The sequence below is a fragment of the Hemicordylus capensis genome, chromosome 6 (assembly GCF_027244095.1).
Source record: "Hemicordylus capensis ecotype Gifberg chromosome 6, rHemCap1.1.pri, whole genome shotgun sequence".
NCBI classification, from domain to species: domain Eukaryota; kingdom Metazoa; phylum Chordata; class Lepidosauria; order Squamata; family Cordylidae; genus Hemicordylus; species Hemicordylus capensis.
In genome coordinates, this window is record NC_069662.1 from 6274786 (window position 1) to 6293365 (window position 18580).

Genomic DNA, 18580 nt, shown 5'->3' on the forward strand with positions numbered 1-18580 from the left:
GGGAATCTGCCATTTGCTGAGTAAGACCCTTGGTCCATCTAGCTCAGTATTGTCTACCCAGACTGGCAGAAGCTTCTTCAAGGTTGCAGGCAGGAATATCGCCCAGCCCTATCTAGAGATGCCAGGGAGGGAATGTGGAACTTCCTGCATGCAAGCATGCAGCTGCCCTTACCAGAGGGCCCCATCTCCTAAGGATACAATCTTATAGTGCTCAAACATGTAGTCTTCCATTCAACTGCATACCAGGTTGGACCCTGCTTAGCAAAGGGGACAATTCATGCACATGTAGTGACAGATTTTACAACTACAAAAATTTAGACACAATTGTGTGATTCGTAACCTGCACTGGTCACCAGTTTTCCATAGACTTGACACTATGGGCACCCAGATCCTACAGATATCCAGGAGGTATGTGAAGCAGATGCTCTTTTTAAGAACAGTAGAAAGTAGGAATTATGTTATGGTACAGCATAGGTTGCTGACAATGGTGTTGTGTGATTCAGGACTAACAGAATATCTAAATTATAATTTTTGTTCATTCCACTACAACAAATGTTTTGATACCCTGACCCCTGGGTGACAGTATCAGATCAGCAGCTAAAGTGATCACCAAATAAGTGATCACCTAACTGGGTAGGTATGTAAGAGAAGAAAAGATTAAAAAAAAGAAAAAGAAATTAAGTGTATGTGTCCAAAAGGTCACATCTGAGCTATAGTGTGTCATAGAACTATGGAGAACATCTGTATCTGTGTTTGATCACAAATTGTATTTAGGCTGAAAGCTGTTAGACAGCTCAAAAATATCAATTACACAGAATATGCTATCTGGGAATAATGACTTCATGGATTGCAGAAATCAGCTGCAAATAAATTTGTAATTCTGCTTGCAGTATTGTAACAAAGTTCTACCAGCACATCCTGTCCATGGCATTTGCCATAAAAGAGATCAATGAGGATCTTAAGATCTTGCCAAATGTTACACTCGGATTCCACATCTATGACAGCTACAATGATGAGAGGATGGCCTATCGTACCACCTTGGACTTGCTCTTTAAATCTCATATATTTGTGCCCAACTATGAATGTGACACCCCAAAAACCCTTATGGTTGTCATTGGAGGTCTTTGCTTGGATGTTTCCATTCTCATGGCAGACATCTTAAGCCTCTACAAAATTCCACAAGTAAGATCTTTGAATGGGAATAAATTTATTTACAAAGGAAATGGACTTATGTCTAATCCTGGGAGTGATTTTATGGTTCAGATAGAGAACAGAGTATAACTGATAATCCTTGCAAATTCAGATTCGAAAATTCAGAATCTATCCGAAATTGCCCCAAATCAGTAAAAATCAGTAAAATCTAAATCCAGTTTTTAAAATCAGATTGTCAAAGTCAGATTTATTTCTGAAACATCAAAATTAATTTTGGAAATACCTCAGAATTTCCAAATTAGCAAAGTGGAATAGGACCCGCCCCCCAGGTAAATAGGGAAATTATTTTTAAAAATAACTAAATATTAACTGGTTGGTCCTAGAGCCTTGTAATTTGCCACACCTGTGGAAAGGGGGATCAGGGCCACCTGCAGTGAATTTGAAGAGAATTGATCAATGCCCTGAGTTTTGTCATGTTTGTGTAAATTGAATGAAAGAATGGAGGATACACGGGCCAGAGAACAAAAACATATACAAGATAGTATATATACCGTATATTAGAGTCTATTTACACACACCACTTACATAAATGAAGCGCACAAATTGCTAACAAAATATATGTGTTCTAGACCGCAAATAAATATAACTGAAGGTCAATATTGTCCATAGTCCTTTTACAAATAGACATATAGTCCTTCCAGGACTATATATCCTTCTAGGACAAACAGCCAGTTTTTGGTGATTTTTAAATTTCCCCATTGACCGCAATGGAGAAATACCCACTTTTATGTCAGAATTCAGAATCAAATTCCAAATCTGATATGATCAGATATGATATGATTTAACTGTATCATATGCCATATGATATCTGGCTTTGCCAGGGCCCATTGAATCTGAATCCAATATTGTCAGATTTGGATCAGGTTGAATCTGAATCCAAATCTTTGGAATGTGCACAGGCCTAATAAGTGATTTAAAAATACCTGAAATCACATCATAGTCACATAACTTAAGAACAATTAACCAGAAGAATCTTTCTCGGTGAATCTACAGGTTTGTTCAGCAAACGTTTGTTATATAAACCCCGTCATCAAATGAAGATTCTTTCTTACTTTTCTCTAACACATCTATCAATTTCTGATAGATCACATATGGCTCGTTTGCTCTAGAGGTGAGTGATGCAGGACGGATCCCTTCCTTTTACCACATGGTCCCCAATGAAGCCCACCAATACATGGGGATTATCCAATTGCTTCTGCATTTCAGATGGACGTGGGTTGGGCTCTTTGTTATGGATGGTGAGAGGGGAGAATGTTTCTTGCAGACTCTGGAGCCATTGCTTTCCCAGAATGGAATCTGCTCAGCCTTCACAGAAAGGATCCCAACACAAGCCGATGTGCACACCATGAGTGATGATAAACTCTCAAATATATATCTGCCTTTCACGGATAGCAATGTCAATACATTTATCCTGTATGGAGGCCCTATGACTATTCTGGGGTTGATCAGTTTCATGTTTCTGGGAGATCCTGAATGTAAAGGAAAAACATGGATTATGACAGACCAGGTTGATTTTGCTTTAACAGGTCTTCAAAGGAGTTTTAATTTTCAATTGTTCCAAGGCACCATTTACTTCACAATTCATCAGAATGAACCTTTAGGCTTCCAGCAGTTTCTTGAGACAATAAAAATTTGCTGGACCCAAGGAGATGGTTTTCTCAAGGACTTCTGGGAGCAGGCATTTGACTGCTCCTTTTTAAACCCCAGTGTGCCAGAAGAAGATAATAAAGCATGTACAGGGGAGGAAAAGCTGGCGAGCCTACCTGCAGCTATTTTTGAAATGCACATGACCAGCCACAGTTACAACATCTATAAAGCTGTCTATGCTGTGGCACACATTTTGCATGCCATGGACTCATCTAGATCCAACCACAGAACAATGGTGGGAGGTAAAGCAATTACAATTCAAAATCTCCAACCTTGGCAGGTAATTGCTCCACAATGGAATTTCTTTATTGCCATGAACAGCTCAGAACACAGTCAGAAAGGACCTACTGTTTACCAGTTGTGAAATGGTGTTGTACACAAATTTGTAGGTTCTGTTTATTTGTGCATGGGTGTAATATTTTCTCATATAACTAGAGCCTGAAAAGAACTGTGATCTTCTTCCACTACTCTGTGGGTGGGTTCTCACTCTCCATGCAATGTTAACTGAACAGGAAGTCGAGATGCCTGGTGCATGTGCATTCCTGTGGAGCATGATGTGAAAACCCATAAGATACTGGGTCTCCCCGGTCCTTGTACAAAACCCTAACAAGCTCACCATGTTTGCTCACAGTCCTGTTTGCAGGCCAGAAGTTTATTAGAGGTAACCAGAGAAAACAATATTAGAAAGAAAGCCTGTTTGCCAATATTGGCATGAAGACTCCAATGTGTTTTCATCCCTTTGTTTCTTTTTTCTCTTCCTACTAGCTCCACCCATTTCTGCAAGGCATTTCATTTAATAACTCTGCAGGAGAAAGAGTGTCTTTTAATGATGAAAGAGGTGGTGGATTTGACATAATGAATTTGGTTGCATTGCCAAATAACTCCTTCCTTCGGCTGAGAGTTGGAAAGATGGATCCCAATGCTCTTGATGGACAAGAATTCATCATTGATGAGGACATCATTGTGTGGCACAGAAACTTTAACCAGGTGTGACTGCTGGCATCTTTTTGGTGGCCAGTCCATTATACAGACAGGTGATTTAGCAAGGGGACCTGAAATGCTCTTTGCTGCATAGCCAGACCCTTTGATGGTTTATTGTGCTCTATAGCAAGAGTCCCCAACCTTGGTTCCCCAGACCCAAGCTCCCATCATTCTCAGACACAATGGCTGACTGGGGATGCTGTAGCCCAGCAACATCTGGGGACTCAAAATTGGGAATCCCTGCTCTACAGTAAATCAGTACCAGATCACATTAAAAAATAAGGAGCGATGAAAATTTAAAAAGCCATTATTTCCTTGCTTGCTTGCTTGCTTATTTTTAGATTTATATACCACCCTTCCTAAAATTATCCTACGGTGGTTTACAAAAGTTAATACAACAAAATTCCATAAAATCACATTCAAATATTAAAATAAATTCAAATAATAAAACCATAAAAAACTCCAAAAACAACAGCCATAAAAACAAAATATTCTTCACATCATCTGAAATCAACTTAAATGTTCTGTGCAAGTAAAGCTTCATGAGCCACCTAATGGTGGCGTGGGGAAATAACTTGCCTAGCGAGCAAGAAGTTGCCAGTTCGAATCCCCGCTGATATGTTTCCCAAACTGTGAGAAACACCTATATTGGGCAGCAGCAGTATAGGAAGGTGCTGAAAGGCATCATCTCATACTGCGCAGGAGATGGCAATGGTAAACGCCTCTACCAAAGAAAACCACAGGGCTCTGTGGTCGCCAGGAGTCAACACCGACTCGATGGCACTTGATGTTTTGTTTACCTTTAAAACATCATGGTGGATATTTTCCATGGTTTGATGGAAGTGAAATCGGTCTACCAGGGAGCCTGATAAAGGTTCTTCATAGTCACATTGGCAGATAAACTACAAGACTCCTATTTCTATGGGTTCAGACACTGGCTAAATAGTCAAGGAGGCTGTTCTCATGAGCAGCCAAACCCAGGTTTAAGCAGCTAAGCCTGGGCTTGGCTGTCCATGAGAACTGCCAGGATCTGCATGGATCCTGGCAGCGCTATGGTGCCAAACCCAGCACCACAGCCCAGTTCTTAGCTGAGTTTAAGGGTGCCAATGTGCCCTTAACCCTGGCTCCAGGTACACTGACATCAATCAATCAACCAACCTTTATTATGGTCATAGACCAGCATCAAATCACAAGTTCAAAGAAAGTGATACTAAGAGGGCTAATAAAAGGTACAAATTATAAGTTACATGTTAAAAACAAAGGTGATTGCAAGTACAATGCAAAATATTGTGAATAGGCTGAAATTAAAAATAATTGCAATTTAAAAGAGACAAGCTAAAATAGATAAAAATTATGTATATTAATAATAAAAAAATTAAAACCTGCTAAAAAAAATAAAAGATTACTACCGCTAATATGCCCTAGTGCATTTTTTGGGGCTAAAATTAATATAAGACACTGTCTTATTTTTGGGAAAACACGGTATATCTATTATAGAAAATGCTCAGAGAAGATAGAATATAAAAATGTTATAAAAAAATAATATCCAGTTTAAAAATTAGAAAGCAATAAAAAACAATAAGAGAGGAGGCATGGGCAGGCCAACATCATCAGGAGTCAGATGAAGGCTCAAAGCGCTCGCAGCCTATCACCCATTGATGAATGCCGTCCGGAGCCGCACAGTATCTGGCAAAGCTATATGTGATGGAGGGCTTCGTGTCAGAGAGTATCCAGAAGCTGTGGAATTGACTTGTACATCCCAGGAACTTGCTTAACAGGTACACTGACATAGAGACGGGAGCCTAGAGCACCCATCCCTTGGGGGAATCCCAAAGTGCACTGTGCTTGGTGCATGGTGCACTGTTGGATTCAAGGAGGCTAGGACAACAAATCCTGGCCTCCATTTACAAGTGCAACTGGGAGCAACACGGAGAATCAACCATGCTGCTTCCAGTGGCGCTGGTAGTGTGGGTGTATGGCTTGCATGCCCCCTAGGCTGCAAAGGGTCATCTGGGGGAAGGTAGTTTGAAACCTGCCTACCCTACCACCTGCCCAACTGCACATGCATAAAGACATATGAACAGTCCCAAGTTCCTTCCCTTGGGCCCCAATTTTCCACCATCCAAACACCTGGCGGCAAAAATCATACCTGGCAGAAAACTACAAGCAGATTGCCACATGCAACATATTCTGTATGCTTCTGTATCAACTGCTCACTGCTGTATTAGCAGATCAGCTGTTGAACAGCCAACACACATCTTTATTGCAGTACTTGATCAGATTACTTCACTATAGTGCAATATGTCTGTCACTTGTCATGGTTACATCTAGATAAAAGAAGTTTACCCAGACCTGGAACACATCTTTACCTAACTGACAGGGGAAGCCTTCTCCACTACTTGATGAATATTATATGTAGTGGCACAAAATTTGGCAACACGGGAGGTAACACATATGTATACTTTTATCAGAAAGAAGATGTCACATTAAAATCCATTTATCTTCCCTGTAAACCCTCTAAAAGAGGTAAAATCAGTTCACTATGTGGAATGCTATAAAAGTTTATTTATTTATTTATTCATTTGATTTATATACCACCCTTCCAAAATGGCTCAGGTTACAATAAAGTAAAATATGAGCCAAACTTTCATCCATCTGATCCACAGGGACATTTGCGCAGGTGATAGGGTGTCTTTTTATATCTCCCCTCCAACCAAGCCAATGGGAAAACATTATAATGAACTACGGCAAAAGCTCTCTGATGTGTTGGACATGTCAGATGATAAAAATAGCTCACTGGAGCTATTCGAGGTAACCCACCAGTTCTGAATACAGTTAGGGAGTTTACTTCTCTCTTCTTGTGACTCAATATCTGAAATACATTGTTCCAGGATGATTCTATTAGCTTGTTTGAACTGCACAGCAAGAACAGTAAACAATACATGTACTTAACTGCTCCCACCCTGTATTCCTTTTATGTTTGTGAATAGGTGCGTCCCCTTTCTGCATGTAGTGCTTCCTGCCACCCTGGTTACCAGAAAAGAAAGAAGGAAGGGGAGAAACCTTGCTGCTATGATTGCATCCCATGTCCAGAAGGGAAGATTTCAAACCAGAAGGGTAGGTGATGTAGATCTTCCAGCTGTCCAGCACATAGACTTAAGTTAGATTCTTCTGTCAAATGATATTTTACCAAGCATAACCATTTGGCTAGCCAGGTAGGAGGTTTCTTTTCAATAGGGCCAGTTGACATGTTCAGCTGCGAGACGTGGAAGGTTCAGGCTAGACATGAGGAAGAAATTCCTAGCTGTATAAGCTATTCCACAGTGGAAGAGTCTGCCTTATGAAGGGCTTCAAACAAAAGCTGGATAACCATCAGTAAGGGATGCTATAGCAGTTTCCTGCACTGGACAGGAAAACAACCAGACAAAATCTTACAACCACCATAAAATGTATTATAACACAAGCCCATTATATAATAACACAAAAATCAAATAAACGACAACACAGTCCAGCTTTTATCAACTACTTCCTAACAGAACTTTGAGATATTACAGAACTTCGCCACCTTAAAAGTGGTATTAGTGTGAGAATTTGATAAGGGAAGAGAATAAAAATCTATTGACCTGCCTGGATAATATGCTAAAATAGGCTACATATAACAAGTAATACCCTACTACTGGAAGCATGAAAAACCTTACTTAGAATGACAGGCAAAACCTTCTTTGATGCTTTGTCAGCATCTGCACAAGGCAACATGCAGAAATGAAAGATGCATATAAATATGCTTAATGACTTGCTAAAAAACAAAGTAAGTTAGTTAAAATTGCTTTAAACATGACAAAGAATAAACAATCACAGCAGCTTAATAAAAATATAAAGAACAAGAAGTATCACTGAGAGAGACATATGACCATCTCTACTCCTGAAACCTGCAGGTGATGTCAGCTGAGAAAAAGCTGGAATTTGAGAGGCAGTGTGAGAATTGTTGATATGTCACACACAAACAGGCATTGAAATGGGATCTCTTTCTTCCTTTCCCCCCACCAGACATGGATAACTGTTTCAAATGTCCAGAAGATCAACATCCAAGTGATGACAGAGATGGGTGCATCCCCAAAGTTATAACCTTTTTGTCCTATGAGGAACCTTTAGGGATCATGCTAGCTTCAGCTGCTATTTCTTTTTCCTTGATCACAGTGTCAGTGCTGGGAATTTTTATTAAGCACAGAGATACACCAATAGTCAAAGCCAACAACCGAGGCATCACCTACACTCTCCTCGTCTCCCTCCTCTTCTGCTTCCTCAGTTCTTTGCTGTTTCTTGGACAACCTACAAAGGTGACTTGCTTTCTGCGACAATCTGCTTTTAGCATCACCTTCTCAGTGGCTGTTTCTTGCATGTTGGCCAAAGCCATCACTGTTATTCTAGCTTTCAAGGCCATCCAACCGAGTTCTAGCATGAGAAAGTGGTTGGGGAAGAGATTAGCCAACTGTGTTGTTTTTTCCTGTTTCCTTATTCAAGTAGGGATTTGTGGCATATGGTTTAGAACTTCTCTCCCATTTCCATATTTGGACATGCAGTCGCTGAATGGAGAGATCCTGATAGCATGCAATAAAGGTTCAGACATCATGCATTATATTACCCTGGGCTACATAGATTTTCTGTCCATCATTAGCTCTGTGGTGACCTTCCTAACTAGGAAGTTGCCAGACAGTTTCAATGAGGCCAAGTTCATCACCTTCAGTTTGTTCATGTTCTGCAGTGTTTGGCTGTGTTTTGTTCCAGCCTACCTGAGCACCAGAGGGAAATACATGGTTGCTGTGGAGATTTTCTCTATTTTAGCCTCCAGTGCTGGGCTACTGAGTTGCATCTTTTCCCCAAAATGCTACATTATTCTCCTTAGGCCTGAGCTGAACAACAGGGAGCAGCTAATATGGAAAAAGAAAATAAGAATATAACTGTCCTCCATTGCATGGTAACTATGGGATGAAGATTCCATAGCCTACTGTGGGAATCTGGCCGGAATACCTTTTACATCAATCCATATTCCCGGGAAATGTAATGAATAACATATTTAAATGAATAGAAGTTGACTCTGAATTTAAGACAATCACTTTCAAAAAGATATGTTAAGTACAAGTTAGAGCTGTATTTACCCAAAAGGAAGAAGACTCTGAATTTAAGACAAACCCTCAATTTCTAACATTAGATAACATGGAAAAAACCCTATTCTTGGATTCGTTTAAATATGGTATGTGACAAAATCAAATGAACGAAAAATGGATAATAAAATTGATCATTGTGTGATTATGGATTTTTCATCAACCGCCCAGGAACTTCTTTGTATGGGGCAGCATATAAATATACTAACTAACTAACTAACTAACTAAATAAATAAATAAAGTATTTCATTTCAATGGTAATGATAACTTGGATAATATAAACAACAGCCCTCTATGGTAGCCAATGCCATTCTTTCCCTTGCTCAGTTGTACATATGAAATATTTTTTTTAGTCCATTTCTCCCCTCCTATCCCAAAAGAAAACATAAGACGTCAGTATGCAGCATAAATCCATTTTATTGATTAACTGGTCTGTGTCCCTACATTTCCATTTAACTTCACTCCTGAAGCTCATAGTGCCAACTACTGATTCTTATGGGATACAATGCATTCTTAGGGATGAGCTTGTCTCCCTCAAAGAATTCCACAACTGGTCTAGAGGTTTTCTGCTCCAAGTGTTCCACTCCAGCCAATCTTCTGCTGATCTGCTATAAATCTTGGGATGCAGGATCTGATATGGTGTGGCTGGTCTATAATCCAGGTCTCAGGATTGGATATGTTTTGCTACCCTTGGACTAAGAAAGAAGATTCAGGTCCAAGAGGAAGATCACAGAATCATAAAGAGTTTTAGAGACCTTGGAGCTCTTCCAACCTAATCTCGCTGCTTAGGAAACTCTCTAGCATCCCTGACAAATGGCCACCCAGTGAGGTCATTATCACAGCCAGTGTGGTGTAGTGGTTAGAGTGCTGGACTAGGACCAGGGAGACCCAAGTTCAAATCCCCATTCAGCCATGATACTAGCTGGGTGACTCTGGGCCAGTCACTTCTCTCTCAGCCTAACCTACTTCACTGGGTTGTTATGAGGAGAAACTCAAGTATGTAGTACACCGCTCTGGGCTCCTTGGAGGAAGAGCGGGATATAAATGTAAAAATAAAATAAAAATAAAAATAAAATAAACAGGGGAAAGTTGGAGGGAAGAAGGTACCTATCAGCTGTCTCCATTATGATCGGAGCCTCCGCTGGGCTCCACCACCCATGTGCCCACGTGAGCGGTGTGGTGGCAAGTCCACAGGCAAATGTGTGTGTGTAGGGGGAGGGGAAAGCAAGCTGGGGCCATTGGATAACCCACAGGGCACCACACAAGCAGTTCTGTGGCCACTCCCCCCCGCTCTATGAAAGATGGCTGCCGGAAGACCAGGACTAGCTGCCAGCATCGTGGAGCTCCAGACAACCAGTAAGTATGGTAGGAGGTGCATGCTTGTCCTCCTACCTCGTTTTAAGTCTGGGTGACCAATCAGGACAACCCAGGAGAGGAGTGGTGGGATTGGGAGTGATCCTAGGGCTGCAGACGACCAGCCCGACCTGGGCTTGTCCTCTCCTATCCAGTTAGGGCTGGTTGCGAGAATGCCCTCAGTATGTTTGTCTAAAAACTTCCAATGAAAGGGAGTGAAAGTTTCTGATACTGGACAAGGCATGCACATATTTCCCTGTTGCTACTTTAAATCAGTGTTGGTAAGCACTGTTAATTTACTTTGGGTGTGTCTTTGATTGGGAAAAGGCAGGGAGTGAAGGAAGCTTGTGAGACTGGCCATTTCGGGCTTCACAGTGAGAGCAGTTGCCTTGGAAATAAGCCAAGCGGCTTCCTTGTAGCTTGTTTCTAAAAGGAAGGGACCTTGTTGCAGGGCTGGGCAAACTTGGCCCTCCAGATGTTGTTGAACTACCATCACCCCCCGCCATAGTGAATTTTAGCCGGGGTGATGGGGGTTGCAGTTCAGCAATATCTGGAATAGCACAGATTGGAAACCCTTGCTCTGAAGGAAAGGCCAAGGAAAGACAGCTGTTGGCTGTTAATAGATATTGTGTCAAGTAATTCCTTGGGGATGCTTCTGGCTTGGGCTTCTGGTTTGCGGCTCTCTGCTGCCTTCTCTGGTTACTTCTCTCTGAAGTTCATACAGTGAGAGGTTTCTGTCTGAGATCTAGTGGGATCCCTCTCACTGTGAGGTTCTTACACAGCAATATACAGCCAAGTCCTCTGCGTTCAGGATGTTCATTTGCAGAGATTTTTGTATCTAGTCCCCTTCAGACATGCATCTCGGTAGGATGAAATGTGTGGGACAGGCAGAGTGTAACGGCAGACTCCACTTTTGACCTATGAGTGTACATGTACATTCAAAAGAGCCTAGCAACAGCGGGAGAGACAGCATGCCCTCTCCTCTTGCCTGTGGACTCCTCAAAGGCATCTGTTGGGTCACTGTGGGCCTTGGGCCTGATCCATCAGGGCTCTTCTTATGTCCTAAGAATCCTGGAATTCTGGAAACACAGAGATGAAGCTGTTGGTCACCTTAATGTTCCCTTTCAATTTATTGAAGCTGAACCAATCTATGCAGCGCTGCTCAACTTGGGTCCTCCTGGAGATGTTGGCCTACAACTTCCATAATCCCGAGCTATTGGCCACTGTGGCTGGGGATTAAGGGAACTGCAGTCCAAAAACAGCTGGGGGGCCTAAGTTTAGCAGGCCTACTTAATATAGAACAAAGGAGGGTTTTTGACCAGCTTCAGATTCACTTCCTCCCACTGTGCCGCGCACACAATAATACACAGCAGTGTCTTCAGGCTTCAAGTTTTTCATTTGCAAATACATCAGGCTGTTGGAATCATCCCTGGAGATGGTGAAACGCCCTTTGACGGCATTCGAATAGTAAATGGGGCTTGAGTTTGTGTCTATAACTGCCACCCATTCCAGTCCCTTTCTGGGAGCCTGCCTCACCCAGTCCATGTTGTAGCTCCTGAAGGTGAGCCTGGAGCCCCGACAGGAGAGGCGATGGGACTCTCCAGGCCTTTTGATGTCTCCTCCGGATTCTACCAGCCGGATCTCTGCTTGGACGCCTAGAACGAGAGACATTTTCAAGAGATGTGTTGCACATAAACACCTAAAATGCATCAGTCCTCTTGATCTGAAAAAAGAACAATTACCTTGGAAGGCTGCTGAAAAGAACAGTTGAAACCACAATCTCATTTTCCCCTGGTGTTTCATTAAATTGGAGCAACTCTAAAGTAAGCACAGGCACACAGGGCTTGTGTCTCTCCGGGTGGAGCTCAGAGAGGGGGAGTGCTGTGCTGATTTAAAGAGGAATCTGCTCTTGCATTTACATACCCATCAGGATAAAAGAGCAGCCCAGACTTTGAAAACCCTCCTTCTCTTTCTGCATCCACAGTTCACATGATCTGGGAGCCAGAGAATGACTGCTGATCTTATCTATTGAAAGGAATAGGGCAGAAAAGATCTGTTTTAGGTACAGAATGTGACAGGAAAGCAATGTTCGGTTTACCATCCTTAATTACTACTACTGCTACTGCTGCTATTTATCTACCTCTCTTCAACCAAAGTTCTCAAAGCGGTTTACACAGAAAAATAAATACATAAATAAGACAGTCCCCTGTCCCCAAAGGGCTCACATTCTAAAAAGAAACATAAGCAGATCTCAGCAATAGCCCACTGGAGGGATGCTTTGCTGGGGCTGGATCGGGCCAGTTGCTCTCCCCCGGTGAATAGAAGAGGATCACCAGTTTAAAAGATGTCTCTTTGCTCACTTAGCAGGGGTTAGCTTCCTTTCTGTATTTTATTCTTAATGGAAGGTGGGAGGTTTTCATTGAAGTGATATTTATAGGACACAAGGGTAGATTATTCCCACAAGGGACAGTTTAAGTGTCCCAGCTTGCAGTAGAAGAACAGGAATCTTGTGTCCTCCAATGTGTGGAGTAACAAAGATGAATACCTTGTTTGTTTGTTCTTTCTTTCTTTCTTTCTTTCTTTCTTTCTTTCTTTCTTTCTTTTGAATCAGCAGCTTCTCTGGAACAGTGACTGGGAGGATATCATTAGGCAGGGGAAGACCCTTGTACATTGCCCTGAATTGCCCGGAAGAAGAAAGAGGTAGAAACATAAACAAAAAATAATAGGTATAGACCAGAAACAAAATGTTGCTGTATATCCCTGGTGCTCATTCATTACCTGAAATTCTGTCAGAGCATGTTGACAGTATTAAGCTCCTCTGCCCTTTAGAAGCAAAAGCAATTGAGATTGTTTTGAAAGAGTATTCTTCAAGCTGAGAAATTCCCACTCTTTTTGTTCATGTCCTTCTTCCCCACATGCCACTGAGTTCCATTAGCTCTGCCCATTTGCCTGTCTGTTAACTGCACCCTGAGCCCATGAACATTCCAACCTATTGACTTACATGAGGACAGTTTTGGTGATTTGGGGCCGCTTAGGTGTCTTCTTCTTCTTCTTTTAACACTGTAGTATCCATGGGCCACCCTGAGTCTGCTAGTACTTTCAACATGCCCACATTTGCTGAAGTTATCTGACCATGAGGATCCTAGCATTTCCAGCTCTTATTTAATTTGATTTCTATACTGCCCTTCCAAAAATGGCTCAGACCTGAATATATATATATATATATATATATATATATATATATATATATATAGAGAGAGAGAGAGAGAGAGAGAGAGAGAGAGAGAGAGAGAACAACAACTAGAACAAGAAATAATTTCCTCCTTTTAGGTGTTGATCACTCTATATGACTCTAGTGGTAGAACCAGAACAAAGCGATAGGGTGTCTCTTCACACATGACCTTTTCCATAGATCACTTATAAGCAGGTTACATGCATGCACACACACCTTTGGTCCACTTCCCTTTTGCAGAACTCTAGGTTTTGTCAGTGTACATTGATTCCAATTTAGTGCTCTGCCCCTATGATGGATGGATGGATGGGTGGATGGATGGGTGGGTGGATGGATGGATTAAGTGCCATCAAGACGTTGTCAACTCTTAGCAACCACATAGATAGATTCTCTCCAGGATGATCTGTCTTCAACTTCGCCTTTAAGGCCTCTCAGTGGTGCATTCATTGCTGTTGTCATCAAGTCCATCCACTTTGCTTCTGGTTGTCCTCTTCTCTTTCCTTCAACTTTTCCCAACATTTTGGACTTCTCAAGAGAGCTGGGTTTTTGCATAATGTGTCCAAAGTATGTAAGTTTGAGCTTGGTCATTTGTGCCTTGAGTGAAAATTCTGGACTCATTTGTTCTACGATCCATTTGTTTGTTTTCCTGGCTGTCCATGGTATCCACAAAAGTCTTCTCCAGCACCAAAGTTCAAAAGCGTCAATACCCCTATAGACATACAAAATTTTGACACAGGCAAACTATTCACACTGTGCTCATTCCACAGATGAACCAGTTGAATGATGTTGCCTTGGCTGCTAAAAGGAAATTCATGGAAAATCTCTTGGGGATTCACCCTTCAGGAACAGACACCGTGCCTATTTAAAAGAAAACCACAGAGGAAGCCTCAGAGGTGAAACCACAAAAGAGAACACTCAGATGCTCATGTATATTTTATTTATGGGTAATTATTGTTATTTTTCCTTCTGTTTTCCATACATCAGTGCTTCCCCTTGTGTAAAGCAGGCAGAGAGGAGAGTGCAGAGGCCTGGCTGTATGAAGAGGTGCTTCTGTAATGTCTGAAGTGAAATTCAGGAGAAAATTCTCAGCTTGTTGGCCCTGAAATTTCAAAAAAAGTGGAATTCAGTTGTTCCTGCTGAAGTGAAATATCTGTGAATTTTCAACACAAACCAGAAAAGTTCTAGAAAACAAATGAAATCAGATCCCACACCAATGAAGACGGAAGGCAGAAATGGGAAAAGGGCCAGAGCTCTATTAAATGAAAACAGCCAGTTAAGATAGCAAGGCAATTGGCATGACACCCCACCACGCACAGCGTGAGATCTCCTCTTGAACAAAAGCCCAGATGTGAGCCCCCTAGCCTGCATTTGAACATGTGACTCCACCCCATCTCAGAGCAGCATCACAGCCCTAAAGCAGAAAGCATCCTCCCACAAGGCTGAGCAACCTTTAGGGTTTGCAATACCTCCTCCCCCCAGTACAGACAGCTACTGCACCCATGACTCCCTAAACCTCTAGGGGATGACTAGAGCTGTTCCTCATGCAAGACAGTGCCATAGGGTGTCCACCATGATGCTGATGTAGATGTCCAGAGACCCAGGCTGTACCTGTTAGCTGTGACCAGGAAACCTAACTATAAAGAGAAATGTGCAGTTGGCAAAAAAAGACCTTTCCCAACTCTGACCAGGTCAGAGAGAGCCAAAAGAATCCTACCCAGGAAATGTCTTCAGGTGAAGACCTTTCTGTTCGCTCAGGCTTTAAAAACACTTTTTAACATTTTAAAATGTTTTGTGATGTGTTTTTTGTTTTGTTTTCTCTTTTATATTGTAATGCGTTTGTTTTGTATTATTGTTTTGCTCAGTTAGTCCCCTGCTAACTGAGCCAAGAGGCACCTTTAAAAAGTGGAGATTCTCTTTATTTAGCAGGGGGAGAGCAACTGGCCCTGTCCATCCCCAGCATAGCATCCCTCCAGTGGCTGTTGCTGGTGTCTGTCTTATGTTTCTTTTTTAGATTGTGAGCCCTTTGGGGAGAGGGAGCCATTTCTTCAATTTATTTATATCTATGTAAACCACTTTGGAAACTGTTTGTTGAAAAGCGGTATATAAATATCCATCATATCATATCATATCATATCATATCATATCATATCATATCATATCATATCATATATCATATCACATATCATGTGTTTTAATTTGGATGTTTTGATGGTTGTGTTGTTGTGAGCTGCCCAGACAAAAATTTGTGATGGGGCAGCTAACAAATAAAGTTGCTGCTGCTGCTGGTATAGTTATTTTCATTCTGTTATTAGGTCAGATCCCATTAAGTGCATGCAGATTGCATCCTGAATATTATGCCTCTTGGAGAATTTGAATAAAAAGGTTTGCAACTTGTTTCTTTTGTTGCAATTTGAGATCGTTTAGCAAAGCACCAAGAGGAAGCTGCCCACTCCAGTTACAAAATAGCGCAGGGTCTTATTGTTGCAGTTATTCAAGAACAAGCATGGAGATTGTAGTGTAGTCTAAACTAAATAAAGTTTAATAGGTGAAGTACATTTGAGATAGGAAAGACCTTTCCTAACTATGAGCTACACAATAAATAGGAGGGGGGAGAGAGAGAGATGCTCCCATCTGCTCTCTAAAAGGACAGGAAAGAGGATTGAGTCGCTACAGGAAATACCTGAGGAGTCAAGGCAGAGGTCATAGAGGCAACGCAAGAACAGGTAAAGGGACCCTCACTAGCTACCTCTACTCCCAATGCCCCTAGTGACCATTATAGTTGGTGCGAAACTAGGTGGCCATATTTGGCTTTTTAAAAGCCAAATTCTGGCTTACGGCCCATTTGACCCACGAGTATACCCCTTAGGTTCTGGCAACCCTGGTGTGAAAGGTCAATGCACACTCCATCTCCAACACCTTTTCTTTTAACAAGCAGTTTGTACCTACTTCTATGAAATTATAGTCAATGCCTGTTGGGCTTTTAGCTTGGAATGGCCAGTTCAATAACCCCAACAAGAAGGAATTCTGATGTAGCAGAAAGCGAAAGGTTTTGCCTGGCTTCAGATTCACTTCCGCTCACTGTGTCCTGCACAGTAATATATTGCAATGTCCTCAGCTTTCAGGCTGTCCATTTGTAGATGCAGCAGGCTGTTAGAATTATCCCTGGAGATGGTGATGAACCCTTTCACTGCATTCATGGACAGTATGGTATGTGAGCTTGAGTTTATGTGTGTGTGTGTGTGTGTGTGTGTGTGTATATATATATATATATATATATATATATATATATATATATATATATATATCCCAGTCCAAGCCTTTTCCAGGGGCCAGCCTCACCCAGATCACTTCATAACTGATGAATCCGAAGGCTTGACAAGAGAGATGGAGGGACGCCCCAGACTCCACCAATGAGACTGCTGATTGCACACCTCGAAAGAGAGACATTTTACGGACACTTTGGTCACATTAACAATTAAAATGCATACCATTTTATTTGAAATGAGTATAGTTACCTTCAGGGGCAGATTAACCTCTTCGCCGCCCATAGGGTGGAGGGGGTGAGGAGGGAGGAGTACCCGCCCTTTTTAACCTCTTAAAGTGCTGCCCATGATCCATTATTTATCCTAGAGGCAGTGTGCAGGCCCTTACCCTCCAGTAACATCTGTCCCTTCCTTGCAAAGGGGGTGTGACTGAGCGGCCAGTGAGCAAGTTCTCCTCTCCCCCTCATTTCAGACTGCATTTACTGACTAATTCCCATTCCATACCTGCCACCATCACTGCCATTCTGGGCACCTCAAGCTGATGAAGTCTACATGTGGTAGGATTACACCAACATTATCTGTACAAAGAGACTCGGATGCTGGCTTATCCTCAAACCCATTGGTCCCATGACTTCCTAGCTGAAGCCCTAGCGCATAGGAGTGGGCTGTCACTTCCTTTTCACAGTCTGCAAGACTTTTGAGATCCAAAGAGGGTTTTTTGCCTGGCTTCAGATTCACTTCCTGTCACTGTGTCTCTTGCACAGTAATATGTGGCAGTGTCCTCGGCTTTCAGGTTATTCATTTGCAGAGAGAGCTGGCTGTTGGAATCATCCCTGGAGATGGTGAAGCGCCCTTTCACGGCATCCGAGTAGTAAATGTGACTTGAGGATGTATGTATGAATGCAACCCATTCCAAGGCTTTTCCAGGAGCCTGCCTCACCCAGTTCATTGCATAGCTGCTGAAGGAGAATCCTGAGGCTTGACAGGTCAGGCGGAGGGACTCCCCAGGCCTTTTGACACCTCCTCCAGACTCCACCAGCTGGACCGCTGAATGGACACCTTGAAAAACAGATAGTTTATAATCATTTCATTCACAGTTAACAATTAAAATATTGCACCCCTTTTATTTGAGAGAAGAACAAGTACCCTGCAAGACAGTGAAAAAGAACACAAATTGGTGGACTAATATCATCTTCCCTTCCTTTTGCCCTCAGAGGGATTGGCTGGAAAGTGGTCACAGTCACACACACAAGGGTTGTGCCTCTGCGGTAGGGACAGCAGATGATGGATTTATGCAGGACGCTCCCCCTGCATTTGCATGCGTCTCTATATAAAAGAGCTCCACAGACCTTTGGCAATCCAGATCCCTTTGTGTGTATGTATACATGATCTAGGGACCATATTTCTGGGCAGGGATGGTGGGATCAAGGTATGAGACCAGCCGGGAGATTCAACTTAAAAATTAAATCAAAAGTAAAATATAGCAGCACAGAATGGAAGAGACTGTTTGTGAAATCATTGCATTGGAGGAATAACATTGGAAGAGGTTGGGATGCCACTGCAGGACCTTCCTCCCTTTCTTGCTCCTTCCCTTCTTTTTTAAGCAGTTTTGCCTCCTGCAGTGTACAAAACAGCTGGTATGAAAGTCATGTTGGCTGGAACCAGGGGCTTGGCAGGAACGATCCAACTATAATGAATTTCATCTGATCAGATATACTTATTATTTATTT

At 42.1% G+C, this 18580-nt stretch overlaps 2 protein-coding genes across 2 annotated transcripts in view; one reads left to right on the top strand and one right to left on the bottom strand.

Annotated features, from left to right (window-relative positions):
* LOC128329543 (uncharacterized) overlaps window positions 1–18580 on the bottom strand; it is a 471544-nt gene that overhangs the window by 432858 nt on the left and 20106 nt on the right. The gene's annotated exons all lie outside the window — the stretch shown is intronic.
* LOC128328769 (vomeronasal type-2 receptor 26-like) lies at window positions 2360–8798 on the top strand. Its single transcript, XM_053258835.1, has 4 exons — window positions 2360–3139; window positions 3625–3846; window positions 6831–6957; window positions 7888–8798. Exons 1-4 carry the CDS (start codon window positions 2360–2362, stop codon window positions 8796–8798), a joined length of 2040 nt encoding a protein of 679 aa, XP_053114810.1.